General features: G+C 47.4%; 1 protein-coding gene across 1 annotated transcript in view; it reads right to left on the bottom strand.

Annotated features, from left to right (window-relative positions):
* TG (thyroglobulin) overlaps positions 1-22,222 on the bottom strand; it is a gene marked incomplete at both ends in the record, with an annotated part of 239,988 nt that overhangs the window by 180,359 nt on the left and 37,407 nt on the right. The window contains 5 exons of the mRNA XM_079722325.1: positions 7,703-7,873; positions 9,836-9,985; positions 16,745-16,969; positions 18,416-18,572; positions 21,232-21,386. Coding sequence (XP_079578451.1) covers positions 7,703-7,873; positions 9,836-9,985; positions 16,745-16,969; positions 18,416-18,572; positions 21,232-21,386 — 858 coding nt within the window. The remainder of the gene's footprint in view (positions 1-7,702; positions 7,874-9,835; positions 9,986-16,744; positions 16,970-18,415; positions 18,573-21,231; positions 21,387-22,222) is intronic.

Below are 22,222 nucleotides of genomic sequence, written 5' to 3'. Positions count from 1 at the left end.
GTCACATGCTCATGGAACTAGATAAGAGAGGAGAAAGAAATAAAATTTCTCAAGGCTATGAGACTTGGAACTCACTTTTCACCAAGCAAAAAGCACTGCATGTAACTCTCAAGGAATGAGACTTATCTGACAATCCAAAATGCCCAAGAGTGTCAATATTTTGCAGATAACTATCAAAAGCAAACCCTGAAGTGCATGAGTACTAGGTTTTTGAAGACATGATTATAAACATGTATGTAGGCCCTCATTCTCACACATATCCACTGCTTTATAAAAGAGACCATGTCTGAGTTGGTTTTCATCACGTCAATAAATTCAAAGCCATCCAAAGCAATATATTCTCAGTTTTCATAATAAGTGCAGAAAAAAAGTTTATTACCTTTGGAGTGGGAATGGGAAAGGGCAGTATTAATATAATAGAAATGGCATGTATTAAGCCTTCAAAAATCTTGATATAAAAAATTCTAATTTTGAGAGGACCTTCAAGATGGCAGAGGAGTAAGACATGGAGATCACTTTCCTCCCCACAAATACATCAAAAATAAATCTACATGTGGAACAACTCCTACAAAACACCTACTGAACGCGGGCAGAAGACCTCAGACTTCCCCAAAGGCAAGAAACTCCCCACATACCTGGGTAGGGCAAAAGAAAAAAGGAAAAACAGAGAAAAAAGAATAGGGATGGGACCTGCCCCTCTGGGAGGGAGCCGTGAAGGAGGAAAAGTTTCCACACACTAGGAAGCCCCTTCACTGGTGGAGATGGGGGGTGAGCAGGGGGGAAGCTTCAGAGCCATGGAAGAGAGTGCAGCAACAGGGGTGAGGAGGGCAAAGTGGAGAGAGCCCCGCACAGAGGATTGGTGCCAACCTGCACTCACCAGCCCGAGAGGCTTGTCTGCTCACCCTCCAGGGTGGGTGGGGGCTGGGACCACAACTCTATGAGACTAGACATCAATTACAGGAAGAAAACTGTAAAAAATACAAACACATGGAGGCTAAACAACACACTATTAAATAACCAAGAGATCACTAAAGAAATCAAAGAGGATTTCAAAAAATACCTAGAAACAAATGACAATGAAAACACGACAACCCAAAACCTATGGGATGCAGCAAAAGCAGTTCTAAGAAGGAAGTTTACAGCAATACAATCCTACCTCAAGAAACAAGAAAAATCTCAAACAGACAACCTAACTTTAAACCTAAAGCAATTACAGAAAGAAGAACAACAACAAAAAAAAAAAACCCAAGTTAGCAGAAAGAAAGAAATCATAAAGATGAGATCAGAAATAAATGAAAAAGAAATGAAGGAAACGATCGCAAAGATCAATAAAACTAAAAGCTGGTTCTTTGAGAAGATAAACAAAATTGATAAACCATTAGCCAGACTCATCAAGAAAAAAAGAGAGAAGAACTCAGATCAACAGAATTAGAAATGGAAAAAGAGAAGTAACAACTGACACTGCAGAAATACAAAGAATCATGAGAGATTACTACAAGCAACTATATGCCAATAAAATGGACAACCGGGAAGAAATGGACAAATTCTTACAAAAGTACAACCTTCCAAGACTGAACCAGGAAGAAATAGAAAATATGAACCAACCAATCACAAGCACTTAAAATGAAACTGTGATTAAAAATCTTCCAACAAGTAAAAGCCCAGGACCAGATGGCTTCACAGGCAAATTCTATCAAACATTTAGAGAAGAGTTAACACCTATCCTTCTCAAACTCTTCCAAAATATAGCAGAGGGAGGAACACTCCCAAGCTCATTCTACGAGGCCACCATCACCCTGATACCAAAACCAGAGACAGATATCACAAAATAAGAAAACTATAGGCCAATATCACTGATGAACATAGATGCAAAAATCCTCAAGAAAATACTAGCAAACGGAATCCAACAGCACATTAAAAGGATCATACATCATGATCAAGTGGGGTTTATCCCAGGAATACAAGGATTCTTCAATCTATGCAAATCAATCAATGTGATAAACCATATTAACAAATTGAAGGAGAAAAACCATATGATCATCTCAATAGGTGCAGAAAAAGCTTTCGACAAAATTCAACACCCGTTTATGATAAAAACCATCCAGAAAGTAGGCATAGAGGGAGCTTACCTCAACATAATAAAGGCCATATATGACAAATCCACAGCCAACATCGTTCTCAATGGTGAAAAACTGAAACCATTTCCACAAAGATCAGGAATAAGACAAGGTTGCCCACTCTCACTGCTATTATTCAACATAGTTTTAGAAGTTTTAGCCACAGCAATCAGAGAAGAAAAAGAAATAAAAGGAATCCAAATTGGAAAAGAAGAAGTAAAACTGTCACTGTTTGCAGATGACATGATACTATACATAGAGAATCCTAAAGATGCTATCAGAAAACTACTAGAGCTAATCAATGAATTTGGTAAAGTAGAAGGATACAAAATTAATGCACAGAAATCTCTAGCATTCCTACACACTAATGATGAAAACTCTGAAAGAGAAATTAAGGAAACACTCCCATTTACCATTACAACAAAAAGAATAAAATACCTAGGAATAAACCTACCTAAGGAGACAAAAGACCTGTTTGTAGAAAACTATAAGACACTGATGAAAGAAATTAAAGATGATAGAAACAGATGGAGAAATATACCATGTTCTTGGATTGGAAGAATCAACCTTGGGAAAATGACTTTACGACCCAAAGCAATCTACAGATTCAATGCAATCCCTGTCAAACTACCAATGGCATTTTTCACAGAACTAGAACAAAAAATTTCACAATTTGTATGGAAACACAAAAGATCCCAAACAGCCAAATCAATCTTGAGAAAGAAAAATGGAGCTGGAGGAATCAGGCTCCCTGACTTCAGACTATACTACAAAGTTACAGCAATCAAGACAGTATGGTACTGGCATAAAAACAGAAATATAGATCAATGGAACAGGATAGAAAGCCCAGAGATAAACCCATGAACATACGGTCACCTTATCTTTGATAAAGGAGGTAAGAATATACAGTGGAGAAAAGATAGCCTCTTCCATAAGCGGTGCTGGGAAAACTGGACACCTACATGTAAAAGAATGAAATTAGAACAGTCCCTAATCCCATACACAAAAATAAACTCCAAATGCATCAAAGACCTAAATGTAAGGCCAGACACAATAAAACTCCTAGAGGAAAACATAGGCAGAACACTCTATGACATAAATCACAGCAAGATCCTTTTTGACCCACCTCCTAGAGAAATGGAAATAAAAACAAAAATAAACAAATGGGACCTAATGAAACATAAAACCTTTTGCACAGCAAAAGAAACCATAAACAAGATGAAAAGACAGTCTTCAGAATGGGAGAAAATGTTTGCAAACAAAGCAACTGACAAAGGATTAATCTCCAAAACATACAAGTAGCTCATGCAGCTCAATATCAAAAAAACAAACAACCCAATCCAAAAATGGGCAGAAGGCCTAAACAGACATTTCTCCACAGAAGATATACAGATTGCCAACAAACACATGAAAGAATGCTCAACATCACTAATCATTAGAGAAATGCAAATCAAAACTACAGTGAGGTATCACCTCACACCAGTCAGAATGGCCATCATCAAAACCTCTACAAACAATAAATGCTGGAGAGGGTGTGGAGAAAAGGAATGCTCTTGCACTGTTGGTGGGAATGTAAATTGATACAGCCACTATGGAGAACAGTATGGAGGTTCCTTAAAAAACTAAAAACAGAATTACCATATGACCCAGCAATCCCAGTACTGGGCATATACCCTGAGAAAACCATAAATCAAAAAGAGTCATGTAACATAATGTTCATTGCAGCACTATTTACAATAGCCATGACGTGGAAGCAACCTAAGTGTCTATTGACAGATGAATGGATAAAGAAGATGTGGCACATATATATAATGGAATATTACTCAGCCATAAAAAGAAACGAAATTGAGTAATTTGTAGTGAGGTGGATGGACCTAGAGTCTGTCATACAGAGTGAAGTAACTCAGAAAGAGAAAAAAAAAAAACGTATGCTAATACATATATATGGAATCTAAGAAAAAAAAAAGGTCATGAAGAACCTAGGTGTAAGACGGGAATAAAGGCACAGACCTACTAGAGAATGGACTTGAGGATATGGGTAGGGGGAAGGGTAAGCTGTGACAAAGTGAGAGAGTGGCACGGACATATATACACTACCAAATGTAAAATAGATAGCTATTGGGAAGCAGCCACATAGCACAGGGAGATCAGCTCAGTGCTTTGTGACCACCTAGAGGGGTGGGATAGGGAGGGTGGGAGGGAGATACAAGAGGGAGGGGATATGGAGGTATATGTATACGTATAGCTGATTCACTTTGTGATACAGCAGAAACTAACACAACATTGTAAAGCAATTATATTGCAATAAAGATGTTAAAAAACAAATTCTAATTTTACAAAGTGGTCCTTCATTGATCATTGAAGTTGCCAAGTTCATGTGCTCAGCCCATACTCAGTCCCTCCGCTCTCATCTCCTCCTCTCTTTTTTATTTTTTATACTCCCTGTTATCTTATTTATAGGGACCAGAAGCTCCAGTCCAGCAAACACCACATTATACGCAGCCAGTGTCCCTGAGGCTTGGTTGGTACGGACCAGCAGCTTACAGCATTCTAGGAGACTAAATAAAATTTGAATCATTTTTCAGTTTCCAATTAAAATCTTCTCAGGAGCCATAAATGCTGTAAGTTTAGCACTTCAGTTAGAGAATCTGCTGGTTTTCACATAAGGGACACCTTGGTGTTGGAGGTCCTGACATTTCAGAGTTCTGTGAAGAAGCTCATTGACAAACAGAACAGAAACAATTTATGAACTGAGCTACCAATGATTCCATGGCATATTGAGTTAGTGTGCAGATTTATACATTCTTTTGGTATAATCTGCCACATGCCTTACAGATATTTACAAATTTACATACATAACAGATATTTACAAATGTTTGGGGGAAAGTATAAAGGGTCAGCATCTGGGCACATCACTCTATTTGATCATGATTTTGCACAGTGTACTGTGGCTATTTATGTGCCTGTCTCCTTCCAAGACAAGGATAATGTTCTGATGATATCTGAACACCCGCCAGGTATGATAGTGACAGATATATACTAGTTTCCTACTTATTGGATGGATGGATGGATGGGTGGATGGATGGATGGATGGATGGATGGATGGAAGGATGGATGGATGGATGGATGACTGCCAAAATCATTACAACACCAGGAAACCAGGGCAGAACATTATGAAGATGGTGTAATTCCAATGGTAGGCGTATTCCTCTGTTTGAGCACTTGACATGGAGTATGAAGTCTTTGGTGTGGACCAACAAAGGGCAGAACTAGAAAACTGGATCTAGAGTTAAAGGGAAGATGAGCTTGAAATATTTCCACCGGCCAAGGTCTAAACAAAGGGTTTACCACAGGCAATGTCAGAAAGATCAAGGGGGCCACGCTGAAGTTGCAGCAGAGAGATATAAGGTGAGGAGGCAGCTGGCAATGGGGAAGGAGCACTAGCTCTGGAGTCAGCCAGTCCTGATGCCACCGCCCTCACCAGCTCTGTGTCCCGGGCATGTCTCAACCTCTGAGAGTCTCAGCTGCCTGGTGTGAGGAATAAACAGAGCGGCACAGAGTACCCGGTACCCGGTAACGACTCAGGAAATGCTGGGTCCCTCTGCCCCCTGCAAGGACACCCCGCCTCGGTGCCGGGCCTTATCAGACTGGCTGCAGGAATTCAGCTGGTGGGAGAATCCCTTTCCCTGATGACCTTTAGGAAATAGTTCCGAAGAAGCCCAGATAATTAGAGTCATTCATTCATTGTGTCGACAAGCGCCAGCTACTCTCGAATAGAACAAAAAGGAAGATACAGGTCTAGCCGCAAAGGAACATGTGGTCTAATGAGGCTAGAGTCCAGAGAGGGCCCTGAGGTGGTGCAGCTCTACTGTATCCTGGAGCACCGCGGAGCCACTGAAGAGTTTTAAGGGCAATTGTATAAGTCGAATTGCCTCTTAAGTGCTCTGAAGCACCGTGGGCAAGTCATTGGATGGAGGCAAGGCTGGAGCAGAGAGATGAATCAGGAGGCTACAGCAGTGATCCACGTGTCTGAGGATCCAGGTCGGACAGAGGGAGGTGGTGTCAGGATGCGGAAGGGGCACCGCCCTCACCAGTGGATACCTGTTCAGGGAATTACACAGCTGACCTCTACACACTTCGCCTTTTCTAGGGGACAAACACCTCAATAATGAGACTTCAATTCCACGCCCAAAGAGAAAGATCTCAAAGTCAAGTTGAAAGGATTCTGAGACAGCGTGCTGCCATCCCAGTGGGGGCCCAGCTTCTTAACACGGAAATCCTTCTGCATATCCAGAAAGGAAAATCTAAGCTCCAAGCTTTGCATAAGAAGCCAAGATGCTGAGGACCAACCTGGAGGCTATTCATAAACCTGTACTTCAGGGAGGCGTCATCAAAGTTGGCAAAGCTGAGCTGTTCCTCATAAACATTTCTGGTGCCACTGATTAAACTGGCGTTTCTGCTCCAGATGAACACAGGGCAGGAAAAGCCAGGAAATGCTTTACAAAGTGTGCATTACAATCCGCAGAGCCAAGCCAGTGGTACAGGTGCAAAGAGGGCCAGAGTTAAGACGCAAGCACCCAGAATGGTCAGTAATCACCGTGGTCCTTGGGCAAGTTGCTTTCCCTCTGAGGACGTCTTCTCCCTCATTTGTAAAGGATAACAAAGATCTGCCTAACTGATCTCTTAAAGCACTTCCAGCTCTAACTCCCCAATTGCTATTTCTGCCCAAGAGGAGGGATACTGACAAATAATAATAAAGATTTTCATTGGATTTGCAATTTATCCATGGACAGACACACACACACACACACACACACACACACACACACACACACACCCTTGGCATTCATTAACGCTTCGCTAAGGCATTAACAATCCCATTTTACAGATGGGGAAACGGTTGAATGTAAGTGACTTGCCCAGCCCTGCACAACCAGTAAAGGGCACCATTGGGATTAAATTAGTTCTGGTCCCACTCCCATGCACCTAGGATTATAGGACTCCTGTTAGTTCTTTCGCACCCATTATCTCATTGAAGAGCTGGGCTCAATGTCTGGCATCTTCAAAGGATAATATTGACCCTCACGGTCTCTCAGGAGGCGAGCAGGAGGCTTCTGGGGTGATGAGCATCAGAGAAGTTGAGCGATTTGCTCTGGGTAACCCAGCAAGTAACATGGAAGAAGGACTGGCACTCGGGTCTTCCCCCAACATCCCACTGAGGGAGAAATGCTGACCAGCTTTTCGGAGGCAAGCTGCCCACAAGAAAGGAAACCTCAGCAGACGAATGATTTTTAAATTCATTTCTCATGATGCTGAAGTATTTAGGGGTGAGGTTTCATGACGGCTGAAATATACTTTCCAATGATTAAAAGAGAGAGAGAGAAAGAGCAAAACAATAACAATTTTTGGATCTGGGTGACGAGTATTTGTTCTTCCTACTATTCTTTCAACTCCTACATAGGTTAAAAGTTTTCGAAATGAAAGGTTGGGGACAAGCGCATCTCACATATCTCTCCCCTTCTAGAAAGCCCTTGGGATGGCATGCCCTGTCCCCAGGAGTGGCTGACTTAACGGCCTGCACGTACTCAGACACTGGGCATCCATCAGCAGGGCCTCTGTCTCTGACCACGGCAGCCTCTGCCCCTCGCCGTCCACGCAGAAGGCCTTCCCTCTGGCCCCATCCCTCTGGCTGGCTCGGTACTGGCCGTCCTGGTCACACCGCAGGCCTGCCCCATTCTTCTGACAGCCAGTGACACCTGGAACCAAAGATGGATACATCTCTCAGTGCCGTGCCTCTGGGGTCCCCTCCCTGCTGGACCCCAGGCTCCCAGTCCTTGATCAGACGTCCAAGTCACACGTCGGAGCCAGACATCCCCCAGCTTAAAACTTGTCAGTGTCCCCACCCCGACCAAAAAACAAAGTCTGGGCTCGCCTTTGGGCCACTAAGGCCGCTGTGACCTGGCCCCGCCCGTCTGATCCTGCACATGCTCCTGTGTGTCCACAGTCAGCCTGGAACACACCTCCTGCTCTGATACCATTTGCTGGGACGCAGGCTCTGCCCCCCGGTTCTTCTCCTGGTGCAGACTTCTCCCCAGTCTGCAAGGAGTTCACTCTTCACCGGCCAGTCCTCATTTCCTCAGGGAAGCCCCCAGATCCCTGGACGCCCGAGTGTTACACACTCTCCTCTTGACCCACACCTCTGCTCAGAGCCGGGGGCACAGTTATCATTTCCATTTGTCTGCGGGAAGGAACAGTTCGCAGCTGTCTGACTCCCTCCCAAGCAGGCAGGGCCCTCAGCTGGCTTTGCTCCCTATTTTATTCCAGTACCTTGCTCAGTGTCTGACATATAATACAAGCCTCCTACCCACCCCAGGCTTTGATACTGTGATTTATAATAAGACATAGGTACTTGGTCTTTATCCCTATTTCTGGAAGTTGACATTCAGAGAAGGAAGGTGACTTGGCCGAGGTCACAGTGCTGGTAGGAGGGAGCGTGGGGATGGAAATGGGGTTGGGGGGTGGCGAGCCTCCCCCTCCCCCTCTGCTCCCTGCCAGGTAGGCAGCACCCGCTCCACAGACACAGATCAGTGCACTGCAGGGACCTCCTTTTAAGAAAGGATTCCTCGGGGCCGTGTGACAACACTTCATGTCATCCCAAACCACAGTGTCTGGGGCCAACGTGTGCAAACTGAGCGGGACGCCCGGGGGTCAAGGACACTCTGAGTTCCTGGGGAAGAGTTCCTCCTCCAGAAGGAATGTCAGACTTCCAGCCTAGGAAATTCCTCTATTTACTTTCTTGGAAGTACCACCCTATTTCCACTGCTCTCCTGACCAAGGAAACTGCCTGTGTCACAGAAGGTGTCTTGATCTCTTTTGATTATTTTACAATTCTAAACACTACTCCGATCTTAAGCAATGCCTCATGTTGACACCATTTCAGAACTAACATGAAAAGATTTGCGACAAGGCAAGTTATGGGCCCCTGCTAGGGAAAACCCAACACTCCCCAGTTGACTGTTAAGTAAATAGGCCAAGTGAAATCACATGACATACAGGAAGGCCACCGGTACACACAGTCCTGACAGATTCATGGGGCCAGAAAGGGAATATGAGCTACACAGTGGTCATGATCGTAGGTGGAAAACATCTTCCACTTCTTGATCTGATAACATTGACTTACAAAAATCAGAAGTTTCAGAATCAGACAACGCCAAGATCAAAGGCCAGCTATGTCACTTTCTAGCTGAGCGACTTTAGCTAAATTTCTTCCGTGAGCCTTAGCCTTCTTATACGTAAAAGTTGGGCTCATCATGTTTACCTAGAAGGGGAGTTGAGAGGATTGAATGAAGCAACACGGGTAAAATGTCTGGCCTAGCTCTTGACAGAGCATAGGCATTCAAAGGCGGTACCCTTTGGATTACGATCTGTATCCAGTGGTTCTCAAGGGTGGGCAATCTTGCCCCCAACTAGGAGACACTTGGCGTTGTCTGGAGACAGTTTGGTTGTCACACCTTGGTGTGCATGGGTGGTACTACTGGCGTCTAATAGGTAAGGAGCAGTGATGCTGCTAAATAAACATCCTATAATGCAAGGGACAGAGCTCCAAAACGAAGAATTATCTGTCTCAGAATTTCAGTAGTAACAAGGCCGAGATGTCCTGCAGTGTCCCCACGACACTGTAGGGTTTCTCTTTCGAAGCGGGACCCTTTAGAACTTACAGTGAGTCTGGCTGAAAGCTCCAACGGAAATGGTCGTTCTGCCCACGGGACAAGGGACGCAGGCCAGGCTACCTGCCTGTTCTTGGTAGAATCCAGCAGGACAGGGAATACACTGCTCATCCTGAAAATAGCTTCCTTCAGGACACTTAACTAGAAAAGATAAACAGAGCGATGAGGTTAAAGAACAAGACACTAGCTTTATAGTTACAAGCTCAGAACACACAGGGTCTGTGAAACTCCAAAATCAGACAAGAGCTCATTCATTTAACAAATTGCCCACTGAGAATCTGCTGTGCATCAGGCCCTAAGAGGAGGGGATAAGCCGTGAAGAGGGTCGACAAAGCTCCTACTCTCCAGAAGCTGACGGGCTGGTAGGATGAGAGGGTGTCTGACAAGAATGTCAGAGTTGAGTGAAATGAAGCAGGAGCGGAGGGCACGATGGTGAGGAAGGCCCCTCTGAGAGGTGACACGTGAGACCTGATGGGTGAGGAGTCCCCTAGGCCAAGATGCAGAAGAGAATTCTGTGCAGAGAGAAATTTCCGCAAGTGCGGAAATCCTGAGGCAGGAATGAGTCTGGATTATTCAAGGAATGGAAAGATAAAAGCCAGCTAAAGCCAGCTACTGAGCTAGAGCTTACTAGACAGAGAGAAGGTTGTCACGGGATGAAGTTGAGAACATCTTGAAAGATGAGCGTCCATCCATAGGTTGCCATGGGAATATGGGAGAGCACAGTGGTGGGTGCAAACTTTGGGGTCAGACAGATCGGGTAAAATCCCCCAGCCCACTCTACCTAAATGCCTCTGGACTTCCCTGAGGCTCCATTTTCTCCTCTGTAAAAAAAAGGATTAATAATATTATCCCGTTGGGGTGCAGTGATGATGTACAGAAAGCACATATCATAATGCCAGACTCATAGGTGCTCAACACATGGTAATTCATTCTAGACTTGAGGGATTCATTCCTGACAGCCAACCTCAGCACCTACTCTGTCCAAACAGGGTGCCCTCCCTCTGTGGGGTGATTTCAACAATTCAGCACCATCGCACTCGAATGTGGCCTCTCCCTCTTGGTCAGTTGGTGATGGCATGGCTCAGACCTGGGACTACCGGGAAGTGAGTGAGATGCCCAGGGCACAGGACTGACAGAGGCCCTCACAGTTGGCTTGTGGAGTCTGATTTACTCAGAAACTCCAAGTGTGACCCTGAGAGTGAGGACCTACTCACGTCTTGCACCCTGGATGCCTCATTCACCTCATTCGTCTCCTCCCCGTGCTCCCCTGTCAATCAGCAGTCTCAGTGCTTTCTGTCCCTCTGGTTCTAACACTCCCAACCCTTCCTAATTTGTCTCCTCCAATATGATACAAGCTGAGAAACTAGAAACCCAAACTGGACAGATGCATGTCGCATAAGGGTTCTAAGTTGGCATCCCAGAGCTCTGCTCTGAGGCGAGTGCGTGAACTTGGCCACACAGATTCTGACAGCTCAGAGAAGGGGATGGCGGAAGGAGGTTCTGTTTTGTCTTTTTTCTTGATTCAGGGTTGTGTTCTGGAGATTTTGCCAAATAACTTCTAGAAGAAGTGAGCTGTTACCCAGTAAGGGTGGGAGCCAAAAGCGTGCCCACTCTTGGGAGCGCTGTCTTTGTGCCTGGCACTCCGCTATGTGCTGCATGTACATCACTACAGCGCACCCGGGAGTTAGCGTTCCACCCGCACTTCACAGATGAGAAAGCTGAGCCTCAGGACATTCATGCATGATGCCCCCAGCATGCTTTTCTGAAAAGGGTAGGGAGGAAGTAAAATTGTAGAACGTGCCAAGCACAGTGCCATGTATTACAATGTCACCACGTTATGGGAAAGCTATCAGCGCCATTCTAGCCTGGAGAAAACTCATGTTCAAGGGCAAGGTCAACCAGGCAGCGAGATGATAGGGGTGGGAGTCAAGCCCCCTTCTCGCCAAACCAAAGCCTTTTCTCCACACACCAATTCAACCACCTTCCTTTGACGAAGAAGTGAGCACAAACGTGTAGGATGTGCTAGAACGGAGCCAGCGTGGATCTGAGAGCTACTCTCTTGAGCGTGCATATGTGTGTGGTGTTTCTGAGTAAATCAGAAACTCCAGGCACACCCTGGAAACTGAATGGTGTGTTTTCCGGCCTGCCCTGTGCCATGCACATCTTCGCTCAGAGAGCGGGGGTTCGTTACTTCTATGAGTCACATTGTTGATCATCTCTAGTATTTTTACCTCAGTACTGTGGCTGTTTTTTCAAGTAGTCTCCAAGTTCATTGCTAAAGGAAAACAAAACCTTTTAAGCCAGTCTGAGTTGCTGCCTCTGAACCCAGGGTGCAGGTGAAGGAGCAGAAAAAAGAGAGCTGGGAATTTTTGCTGCCATATGTTTCAGGCCCCTCGACCACACGCAAAGGACCTGCGTTCTGTTTCTTTCCATGTCTGACGTCAAGAGTCTTTTCCGCCCAAAGGAACCTTTGTGAACATCACAGTGAGGCTCCGTTGTCTCCTTCCCCAGCAGGTGGGTCCCCCCAGAGACCCTGAGTCCACCGCAACAACTGGATGTCTATCCCTCAGTTAAATCCCTTCATGGAAATCACTGGAAAATCCCTGGGGCCTCAGTTCCCTCTTCAGTAAAATGAGGCAATTTGGCCAATTTGAGTTTGCACGTTTCACAAAGCTTTGGGGTTATGCCATCCCTCTAGCCAACCCATTCCCAAAGTCCCCAAGCAACAGCAGCTGTGTTTCTGCTGAAGAAAAATATCTGAGGAAGCATAACTGTCCTTCACTCCTTAGCCTGCTTTGCTCAACCCCACCCCTGGCCCCGTCACTCTCCAACTTAAAATTCGCCCCTGGTGACCCCACCAAACCAAGCCCCTTACTGTGCCCCCAGGCCTCTCCCACTCTGGTCCTCTCCTATCTCTCAGGCCCCATTCTCCAGTCATGCAAACCATGTGCACTGTCCCCATAAAGCCACAGCACTTCGTAACTCCCTGCTTTTGCACTAATCTCCATTTCTGGAATGTCCTTCATCACTTTAGCGAACTCAACATGGGGGCACACACACATACACACACACACACACACACACACACACAAACCACTTCTTGTCTGCTTTTGTCCAAGAGACAATTTTAACTAGCCTTTAAGACTTCACGCCAGCCTTTATAACCCCAGCAAGCCATCCCTGACTGCCCTGACTGGGATGCAAAAGGCTTTTCACATGATATTTTAGCTGTCTTTTCACTTAACCTCTCTTCAGCTAGACTGTGAGCTCCTTGAAAGTGGAGCTATGACTTTTGCTTCCCTAAGAATGTCACATGGTATTTGATACATAATTATATTTTGAAAGTTTGGATGGAATGGATGGATGGATGGATGGAAAGATGGATGGGAGGAAGGACAGATGCATGAATAGAAAGAAGGAAGGAAGGAAAGGAGGGAGGGAGGGAGGAAACAAGACATAACATGTTACTTCAGGAAGAAATCCGTAGAGAACTAGCTCTATTATAAGAATTTGCAGTGAACGAGTGACAGTGAATGTTGTTCAGAATGGAAATGGAAAATCCAGACAATTTCTCTGGGATTCTCCTTAATGGACCAACCTGGTATGAAGGTTGCCAGCAGGTAATTCTGAGGGGAAGCCACCTGGCTGGCAGTGAGGCAAGAGGGTGAATGTAACTGACCGCATGGGAGGTGCAAACAAGGCCTCCACCCCTTGCAGTAGGCACTGCCTAGATTAAGGCTGCCAGGCCTGCCTGAGTCATGGGAGGTGGACATTCCCACCGATCTCCCTGAGTCACTGTCCCCCCGGGGGACCATCCAGATTGGCCCCCCAAGACGACACACAGAAACCCTGCCTTATCTCCACAGGACAACGCTCTGTTTGTAGCCTCACAGCTGTATTCCAGATGTGCTTCAGAAGGAAAAAGAGCCAGTAAGAATAGATACAAGAATCCGAGGGCGTGATTTCACCAAGGGCCCTTGTTGAGAAGGGAGACTTGTGAATCAGCGGACAGAACAAAGAATCTGGAAACAGCAGGGCTGAGTTTAAATCTCACGTGGCTGAAGTTTCACTTTGTGTGAAGCAATGTGCTTTGTATAGATTATATTCAGCTATGCAAATCACAATCCCCATGAAATAGGTATTACTGTCCCTGTTTTCCAGATTACGCCTAGTGAAGATGGGCAGTGTCCCAAGAACCCACACTGAGAAGGTGCTGGAGCCAAGACTTGAACCCAGGTCTTCCTAACACTCTTAACTTATGCCCCCCAGCTGCTTCGTCCACCCCATGGCATTAAAAATACCTGACAGCCTGGACCACAGCAATGTAGAAATTCAATAGAGAATGGATGTTATCATCGACACTGGAGAAAATCCAGGGGTTTTGGTACAGCTTTTGTGAATTCCATTCTGGACGTTTCTAACCATTTGGAATAAGGGGTGGGGCTGAATGGTATCATCAACAATGCTCTGTAACTTGGTAAAAAGCTGCTGCAGTTGAAGAACAGAATGTAGGTTTGTGTAGAGCTAGGATGGGTAGACTACAGCCCTCAGGTCAAATTCAGCTCACCTTCCGTTTGGCAAGCAAAGTTTTATTAGAACACAGCCACGTTTCTCTCCCCACAGTGGACGAGCTGAGTCCATGAGACAGAAACAGAATGGTCTGCAAAGGCTGCAAAACTTGCTTTGGCCCTTTACGGAAAAAGGTGGCCACGCCTGATCTGCAGCAAGTGCAGCCCTGGCCAAACCTTTCATTCACAGGCCCACCCTGTGACTCCCACTCTCTCTGAAGTCCAGTCACCCCAAGGCTGGGTTGTGATTCCCTGGGTCCCCACTGCTTGACACCCGTCAGGCAAGTCTGTCTGTGCTCCTGGCTCAGCTTCCCCTCCCACTTCCCAGTTGAGCCGCACTATCCGTCCTGGTAGACAGGAAATGGTCATCTAATCATCAACCGTGTTCCCTAGAGGGAACCTAGGACCAGATTCCCAGTCCACCCCCTTTATTGTACACACAGGAAATGGGGACCTGGCGCTTGACTAGTCCCTCTCTCCATCTCCTGCTGTCCCGCCTCTTGGCTCCGTGCTCCAGAGGGGGCACCCGAGGTGGGTGAGCCTCTGCAAGTGGGGCTCCCAGACCCCCTTATCAACACTGCCTGGGGTGATTATAAAAGCAGCCTCCTCCCAATACACGTGTGCTTGTGCACAAAGACACACACACAGACACACACACACACACACACACAAATGAGCTCTCGGCAGTGGAGCCCAGGGCTCTTAACAGCAAGTCTGAGAACACAGTGGCAGGTGTTGCAATCACCTCCGTTGCTGTGACCCTGTTTCTCCCACCCTGGCAGGTGGCACCATCCATGCCTGCTTCTACTCCTCATCCTCTTTGTTTGGGCAGCTCTGTTTAGGTGGAAGGATCATGAGCTCTGGGCCCAGAGGACCTGGGGTAACTCATCCACAGAGAACTGAGTCCCTCCTTTGAGTCAGCCCTGCTCTGGGCACTACAGACACATGACCTCATTTCATCTGAGCCTCAGCCTCTTCACCTGTCAAATGGGGAGATGACCTGCCACCGGGGGCAATAGTGAGAGTTAAGTATTTGTGAAGGTGCTTTGTAAACTGCAAGATCCTCTGTAAATATTAGCAAGAAGTGGTTGTGTCTCTGGTTTCTGTGTTAAGAGTTAGCTGCGTCTGAAATCCAGTGTGGAGCTTAGAATTTGGCATGCATTTCATAAGAGGAAAGGCCTTATAGCTTTTGTGTTGCAACCAACATGAATAATGGAAAAATAAATAACTGAGAAACATATTCTCTCTCTTCAGCTCAATAAAAATGCCTCTGTCTCATGCCATGTGGGAGGATGGCTTCTCACCATGAGGCCCTGGAAGTTTCAGTAGTGGATGGAACAATGGCCCCCAAAGAGGTCCATGTCCTAATCCCTGGAAACTGTAAATATGTTAGATCACATGGCAAAGGGAAACTAAGGTTGCGGATGGAATTAAGGTCGCTAGTCAACAGACCTTAAAATAGGGAGAGTGTCCTGGATTACCCAGCTGTGTGCAATCATAAGGTCCTTAGAAGTGACAGACAGCATCCAAGGGGGCTGTGACTACGGAAGAACAGCCTGAGAGCTACAACACTGCCAGTTTTGAAGATGAAGAAAGGAAGCCACAAGCCAAGAAATGTGGGCAACATCTAGAAGCTGGAAAAATCAGGAAACTGATTTCCTCCCAGGGCTTCTGGTAGGAATGCAGCCCTCCTGACACCTTGATGTGAGCCCAGTGAGACCCTGTGTGAGAATTCAAGCCTACAGAACTATAGCATAATAAGTGGGTGTTGTTTTAAACCACTACATTTGTGGTGATTTGTTATGGCAGCAAATCACACAGCTTCTATCCAGGGAACCGGCAGCTGCAGTCTAGTGAGAATGGTTTCCAAGGCTGCTGCTGAACAGCCCAGTAAACCTCCACCAGGAATCACTTCCCCTGAACCATCATGTCCTGGGATGATCACTGGCCATTTGGGGATGGTGGTGAGTAACGTATTGCCATAACCAGACTAGGAAAAGTCATGGAGCACACAGGGTAGACATCGGCCTTCTCCACCAAGACAGTGCAGCCCAGGCCACAGGGTCCAAGTTCATCCAGGACTAAGAGGAAGGATAACCTCAAACGTGGGGGCTCTTCCTCTGTCATGTTGCCTCTAGTTTCAGCTACTACCTGGTGGGTGATAACTATATGCCTGTGAGCATATTTGGACAATTGAAAAGCTTTCATCGAATAAATAAATGAATGAGTCTCCACTCTGTATGTCAGAATAACCTCTATCAGAGCTCTGTGGCCTTTTCCACAGCCTCGCATGGCTCAGTAACAGCAGTCCAGGGAGAGTGGGGGAACCTACCACATCCCAGTGGGTCCTGACTGGCGTTGCTGGTGGCCGAGACTTGGTGGAATCCTTCCAAGCACCCAAACTGTGTCCTGGGAGAGGTGCCAAAGCGGTCCCCTTGGAGGAAGCGGATGAACATGTCTGCTGGGAACGTCTTGGAATCCAGATGAAGCTGGAATTTTCCACTTTGGATCAGATCTGCAAAGCGCCCAACGAGATCCTTGCCCACCAAGGCTTCCTCTGCAAGACACAAGATGAGGCAGGAGTGTCATTGTTCCTGCAAGGGTCAGGGAGGATCCAGGGACAGAGCCACGCAGAATGTCCACAGCGAAAGGAGACATAGGCCTCTCCCAGTGTCTCATTTTACAGAGGGAGAAACTGAGACCCAGAGAAGGGGGTTGATTGACCCAAAGATACACAGAATCAGAAGCACAGCTAGGACTCCAAACCAGATCTCCAGCTCCTGTCATTTCTGTGGCAGCAATGTGACCCCCACCGGTATAGGATATCATGACCTCAGTCACTCATCTAAGGTACACTATCCAGATACACAACTGTCCCAAGCTTTGCCAAGCCACCATCCCTGAGCCTCAGTTTCCCCATCTGAAAAATGGGGCTAGGAATGCCCCTCTTGCAGTTGGTGAGGATTACAAGGGAGAATGTGATGGGGCCGGTCAAAGGGAAGGCAGAGCCCCCGTCTCAGGTTCAGCTAAACGCTGAGAAGGCCTCCAGCTGTCGAACTCCAAGTGTTTCCTAGGAAGAAAGCAGATGGGTGAGCATCTGGAGCTGGGGAGGGTCCCAGCACGCAACAAACATTCACGCCACAACAGCTACGGTAAAGGCAGCCCCAGGCCATGGACGCCAGGAATAAACATCTCATCCATTTGCAGCTTCAAACATACCCAAATTATGCAGGTTGTTTCCAGAGCAAAACAAAAAGTGACCCTTAATTCATAACGCTACTGGGGGGGAGATGGTAATTAGGGTCACAGGCACTGCAGAATGTCTGAGATACATACAGTCTGCCTCCTGGGTTACACGGCGGCGTTTTCTACAAGTTCCCCCTCATAGAACAGAAGTCAAGCTCCAGCCATCCCTGACCCTCGGCGTTTGGCCACCAGATAGTGGAAGAGGAAGTGGAGAAGCTTCCACCCTCTGGTCAGAAGCCCATGGGTTATGTCCCACCCTGGTTCAGAGTAACAATCGTAAGGTCCACTCTGCTTCTCCTTAGACCTTTCTACTCTCGATTCATCCGTATCGTTACCACTCCATTTTAAATAGTGTTAATAATGTGTTTAAACAGTGTCAGTGGCCTGAGATGTTCTCTGATTGGAAGTAGGCAGGACATAAATTATAAACAAACGGAGACGCCCTCACCCTGCCCCACCCTCCCCTACATCACACCTGCCTTCCTTCTCTGTGCCCAGAAAACCAAGAGGAGAATTAGAAAAGGTTCTCACAAGCGCAGTCGGGTGATATTATTTAGCTCTAGTCAGCTATGGACCAGAACTCTATTGCTTTTTATAAACTGCTCAGGAACTAGCCCCTCCCACGGGCCAGGCACATGGTTCCCTCCCTGAGCCCCACAGGAAGGAGCTAGGGCCGCAGTGGCTCCATCTGCCGGATAGGAACACTGAGACCCAGCGAGTCTGTGCACCTTGAAGGCAGCAGTGCGGGAAAACATACCAATGTCACGCAGATCCGGGAGAGAGGCAGGTGGGACATCCTCCAGACGCAATTTCCACGTGACATTGACTCCTAACCGCTCCCCGCTCAGACACTCCACCCGCACCGTGAAGTCATCGCAGACGGGGATGGAGACAGGGGTCCTAGCCGTCTTCACCTGCAGGGAGACACGAGCTCAAGAACACGGAGCAGGGAGCCAGCATTGCCGAGCCTGCACCAGGCACCGAAACTGGCTTATGTTACTGTCGGAGGAGGTTGTGGAGAGGTCGTGACCTCCCTTTGACCCGGGAACTGGCCACGGGCAATCGGAGCTCCTGAGACCCTCCCCTGTCCTCAGAAGGTCTGCTCTACACCCACCACCTGTCCCCAGTGGGAGCCGTTTGGGAGGACGCAGCCTTGAGAGAGCTGGAAAATGAGGTTCCAGGTTCAGAGAGGTTTAATCGCCTACTCAGGTCACACAGCCTGCAGACAGAGGTGTAAGCAGAGTAAAAGCCAACGTAAATGAGAAAAGAGTTTGAAAAAGAATAGATACACATATATGTAAAAATAAACTACAAAGAAAACAAATATACTTAGAAAAAAATAAAGATTAAAAGATTCTCAAAAAAATAAAATTAAAAGGGCACAGACACACACACACACACACACACACACACACACACACACAAGAAAGCCTAAACACTCCGAATTCACGGGGCTGTACTTCATTGGAGAAACAACTTCTGCCGACTCGGCCAATGTCCTCACAACACCTACATCCAGCAGGACACGACCCTCCCTCCCGGGAAGCACCAACTCCTCCACTGTGACCACGCGGCCGGGCTTCTCCTCCCAACCTGAGCACGGCCCTCAGTGACCCCTGACCGTCTGCAGGGCAGGGTGGGCGGATGGACGGTGGTGGTGCCTGGTTAGCCTGGGGACAGTGCCGGGCAGGGGCCGGGGTTCAACACAAGCCTCATTGGGCCCTCTTCCCATCGTGCTCTTTCAAAAGCAACATCCCAAGAGCTTCTATATCAAGCCCCAGGGGGTGTTAGTTTATCAGAAGCTTGGGCATCTAGAGGAGAATGAGAAGGTTCTGTGTAAAAGGAAGGGTCTGTGAAGGAAAGTGACATCTGTCTGACCCACGATCCAGAGTCGATCTGGGCCTTGGCTGTCAGCCTGCTGCACAAGAGACCTCGACCACCTCATTCAGGGTCCAGACGATGCCCTCTCCACACAGGGCCTGGGCTGCAGGAGGCCATTCAACATGGATGGCAGGTCAAGCCACAGACTGGTACCAGACACCTACTGTGTGCCGTGCACCCCACGACGCCGAGGGTGCAGGTGCACCAGTGGACGTGGGGTTCGTGCCACTGTCACTGGAGGAGAACTGCTGTGTGCCAGGCACCTGGCATTCCCGGGAGGCAATGCGCACACTTTTTGAACATCCTCCATTATCCAGGCCCTGCGTGAAGCGCTTTAAACATATTAGCTAGTTTAGTCTCCAAAACAGGCCTGTGGAGTCAGAACTGTCATCACCCCACGTTACAGATTGAATTAGCTTCAGAGAGGCTGAGGGGCTGCGGAGCATCAGTATATTACTGATGAAAATCTGTTCTGGCCGCTGTAACTAGTGTCTGGCTTTGTTTATCTCTGACAATTCTCAGTGCCTAAAACCATGCTTGGCCTGTACCAGGCACCCAAACACTTGCTAAATGGAAGAATGAAGGAGGGAGAAAATGAGTGAAAGAATGAACAGATTTGGTGTAGTGAGAGTCTAGACTTAACTCCATGATGTGAAATCTTGGGCAACTTACTTACTCTCCATGGGCTTTAGTTAATTCACTTACCAATCAAGGGCTAATGACACCCACTGAGCAGGGTGCTGTAATCATTAGAGATACGGAAAGTAGAACTTCCAGCCTGGCACCAGGAATACAACCAGTGCTCACTAACCAATAAATATTGCTGATACTGCTGTCAAGTGCCTTTCTTTAGATAAAAGGGGGCAAGGTTTGTTTCTCTTTGTTTTAAAATCAATACCCTTTGTATCTGGTTTTGTGAACATGTGTGTTCTCCGAAATTCTTAACATGAGGCACTAGAAATGAGTTGCTCTGATGAGATAGCAGCCTTTGAGCAGAACAAGGACTTATTTAACTGAGTGACTTTTAAAGACTCCCTCTGTGAACGCTTGTGACTTCAAATCACCGAAGTCCTTGCCTATTACACAGCTAAAAACTCTTCGGTAACCATGTCTTTCCAGTTGGCATGTAACATTTTCCTTCCAAGGAGGATCCATGATGCCTCCTCACAGATTTAAGGACCGCCCCGGCACAGCAGCTCAGAGAGCGTGTCGCAGCACTGCAGCCTCCCTGCCCCATTCCCAGGCTCTTTCTTTATGGGTGGGGACAGTACCATGTGGTGACCACAGCTCTGTCCTCACGTCAGCCAGCCTGGCTCTACCACTCCCCAGCTGTGTGACTCTGGCCAATTATTTTTACTCTCTAGTAAGAAAACGGTAAAAATAATAGGGTTCCAGTGAGGATCTCATTAACTAAGCCATGCTAACAGTGCCTGGCACAGTCTAAGCGCTCAGCACACATTTGGTTTGGATCTTTATGCAGAAAGAATGGCCGATGATGAGATGGATACCAGATCCGCCTCTGCCTCTATGTCATTAGCCTCGTCTGAGTTAGTTTCTCATCCTGGGCCTCAGTTTGCCCATTGGTAAAAGGACCGTGGGTTGAACTGTAAGTTCATTTGAAATCTGAGGTTCTCTGCCCAGGGACACTCAGCTCAGTCCAAGCCCCCCTTGTGGGGAAGGCCAGGCACATACCTGGATCTGACAGAAGCCGCGGGCTGTGAGCTCGTCTAATAGGAAGAGCTGGAAAGCCGGCAGCAAGCCTGCGTAGTCGGCGTGGCACGCCTTGCCCGGCGGGAGCTGGAGCTGGAGCTGCCCTCGTGTCCAGAGAGTCTGCCACAGCTGGGGCCCTGCAGGCAAGCACCGGAGGTCAGCAGACAGGGACGGGAGAGCTGCGGGATTCTTTTCTTTGCCTTGTTTGGTTTTTCCTCTGCAAAAATAACCCTTCTTCATTTAGCTTGGAGCCCACGAGCACTGCCATCTTGCTTGTCACCCTCTCAGTCTAACTACCTCCTAGCATGCCGGCTCGTCTCAAATTACTTTGCACCCTCACAGCAAACTCAGTCCTGCCTCAGCCTCTAAACCAGGCCGCTTTACATTTACATGGGACCTGGACATTCTTGTTGGAAAATCTTCCACAGTACCTTGCACTCAAACAGGGCCACCGCACCTGGTCTGGCCAGTTAAGAGTTTCACCACAGCCTATGTGAAAGGCTTTCTCTAAGGTTGTTCAGTGCACAACCTGCACAGTCGTACACGGCAGCCCTGCACTCCACTTTAGGAGCTCAGGACCTGTGCCTCTCTTCTCCCAAGTCCCTTGCTCAGTCGTGACCAGTCTGGACTTAATTTCGGCTCAGGCCACTCTGTCATCATCCTGGGAAATAGGCCGCTTATTTGTCCAAATCATATTTTGAAATTTTTCTGGATAGTATTCTCTATTTCAGAAGGCTTTACGACAAATGCCATCCTTTGACGCTCTACCAGCCACCCAGAGCCTTGTGACAGTCAGTCCCAGGATCTGGGTCTCTCTCCTGAATGCCCCTCCCGCTGCCCTGGGTGGACCCAGCGCCGGTCCCCGAGTCTGCCCCCGCCTGGCCTGGCTGTGAGTAACCACGGCCAGCCTTTGCCAAGGCGGGTGCAGTCAGAGCCTGATGTGGCCTCACAGCCACGTGCATGTGAAAGTGGG

This window comes from Hyperoodon ampullatus (genome assembly GCF_949752795.1).
Source record: "Hyperoodon ampullatus genome assembly, chromosome: 17".
Classification (NCBI taxonomy): domain Eukaryota; kingdom Metazoa; phylum Chordata; class Mammalia; order Artiodactyla; family Ziphiidae; genus Hyperoodon; species Hyperoodon ampullatus.
This window is presented reverse-complemented; position numbering and strand designations above follow the sequence as displayed.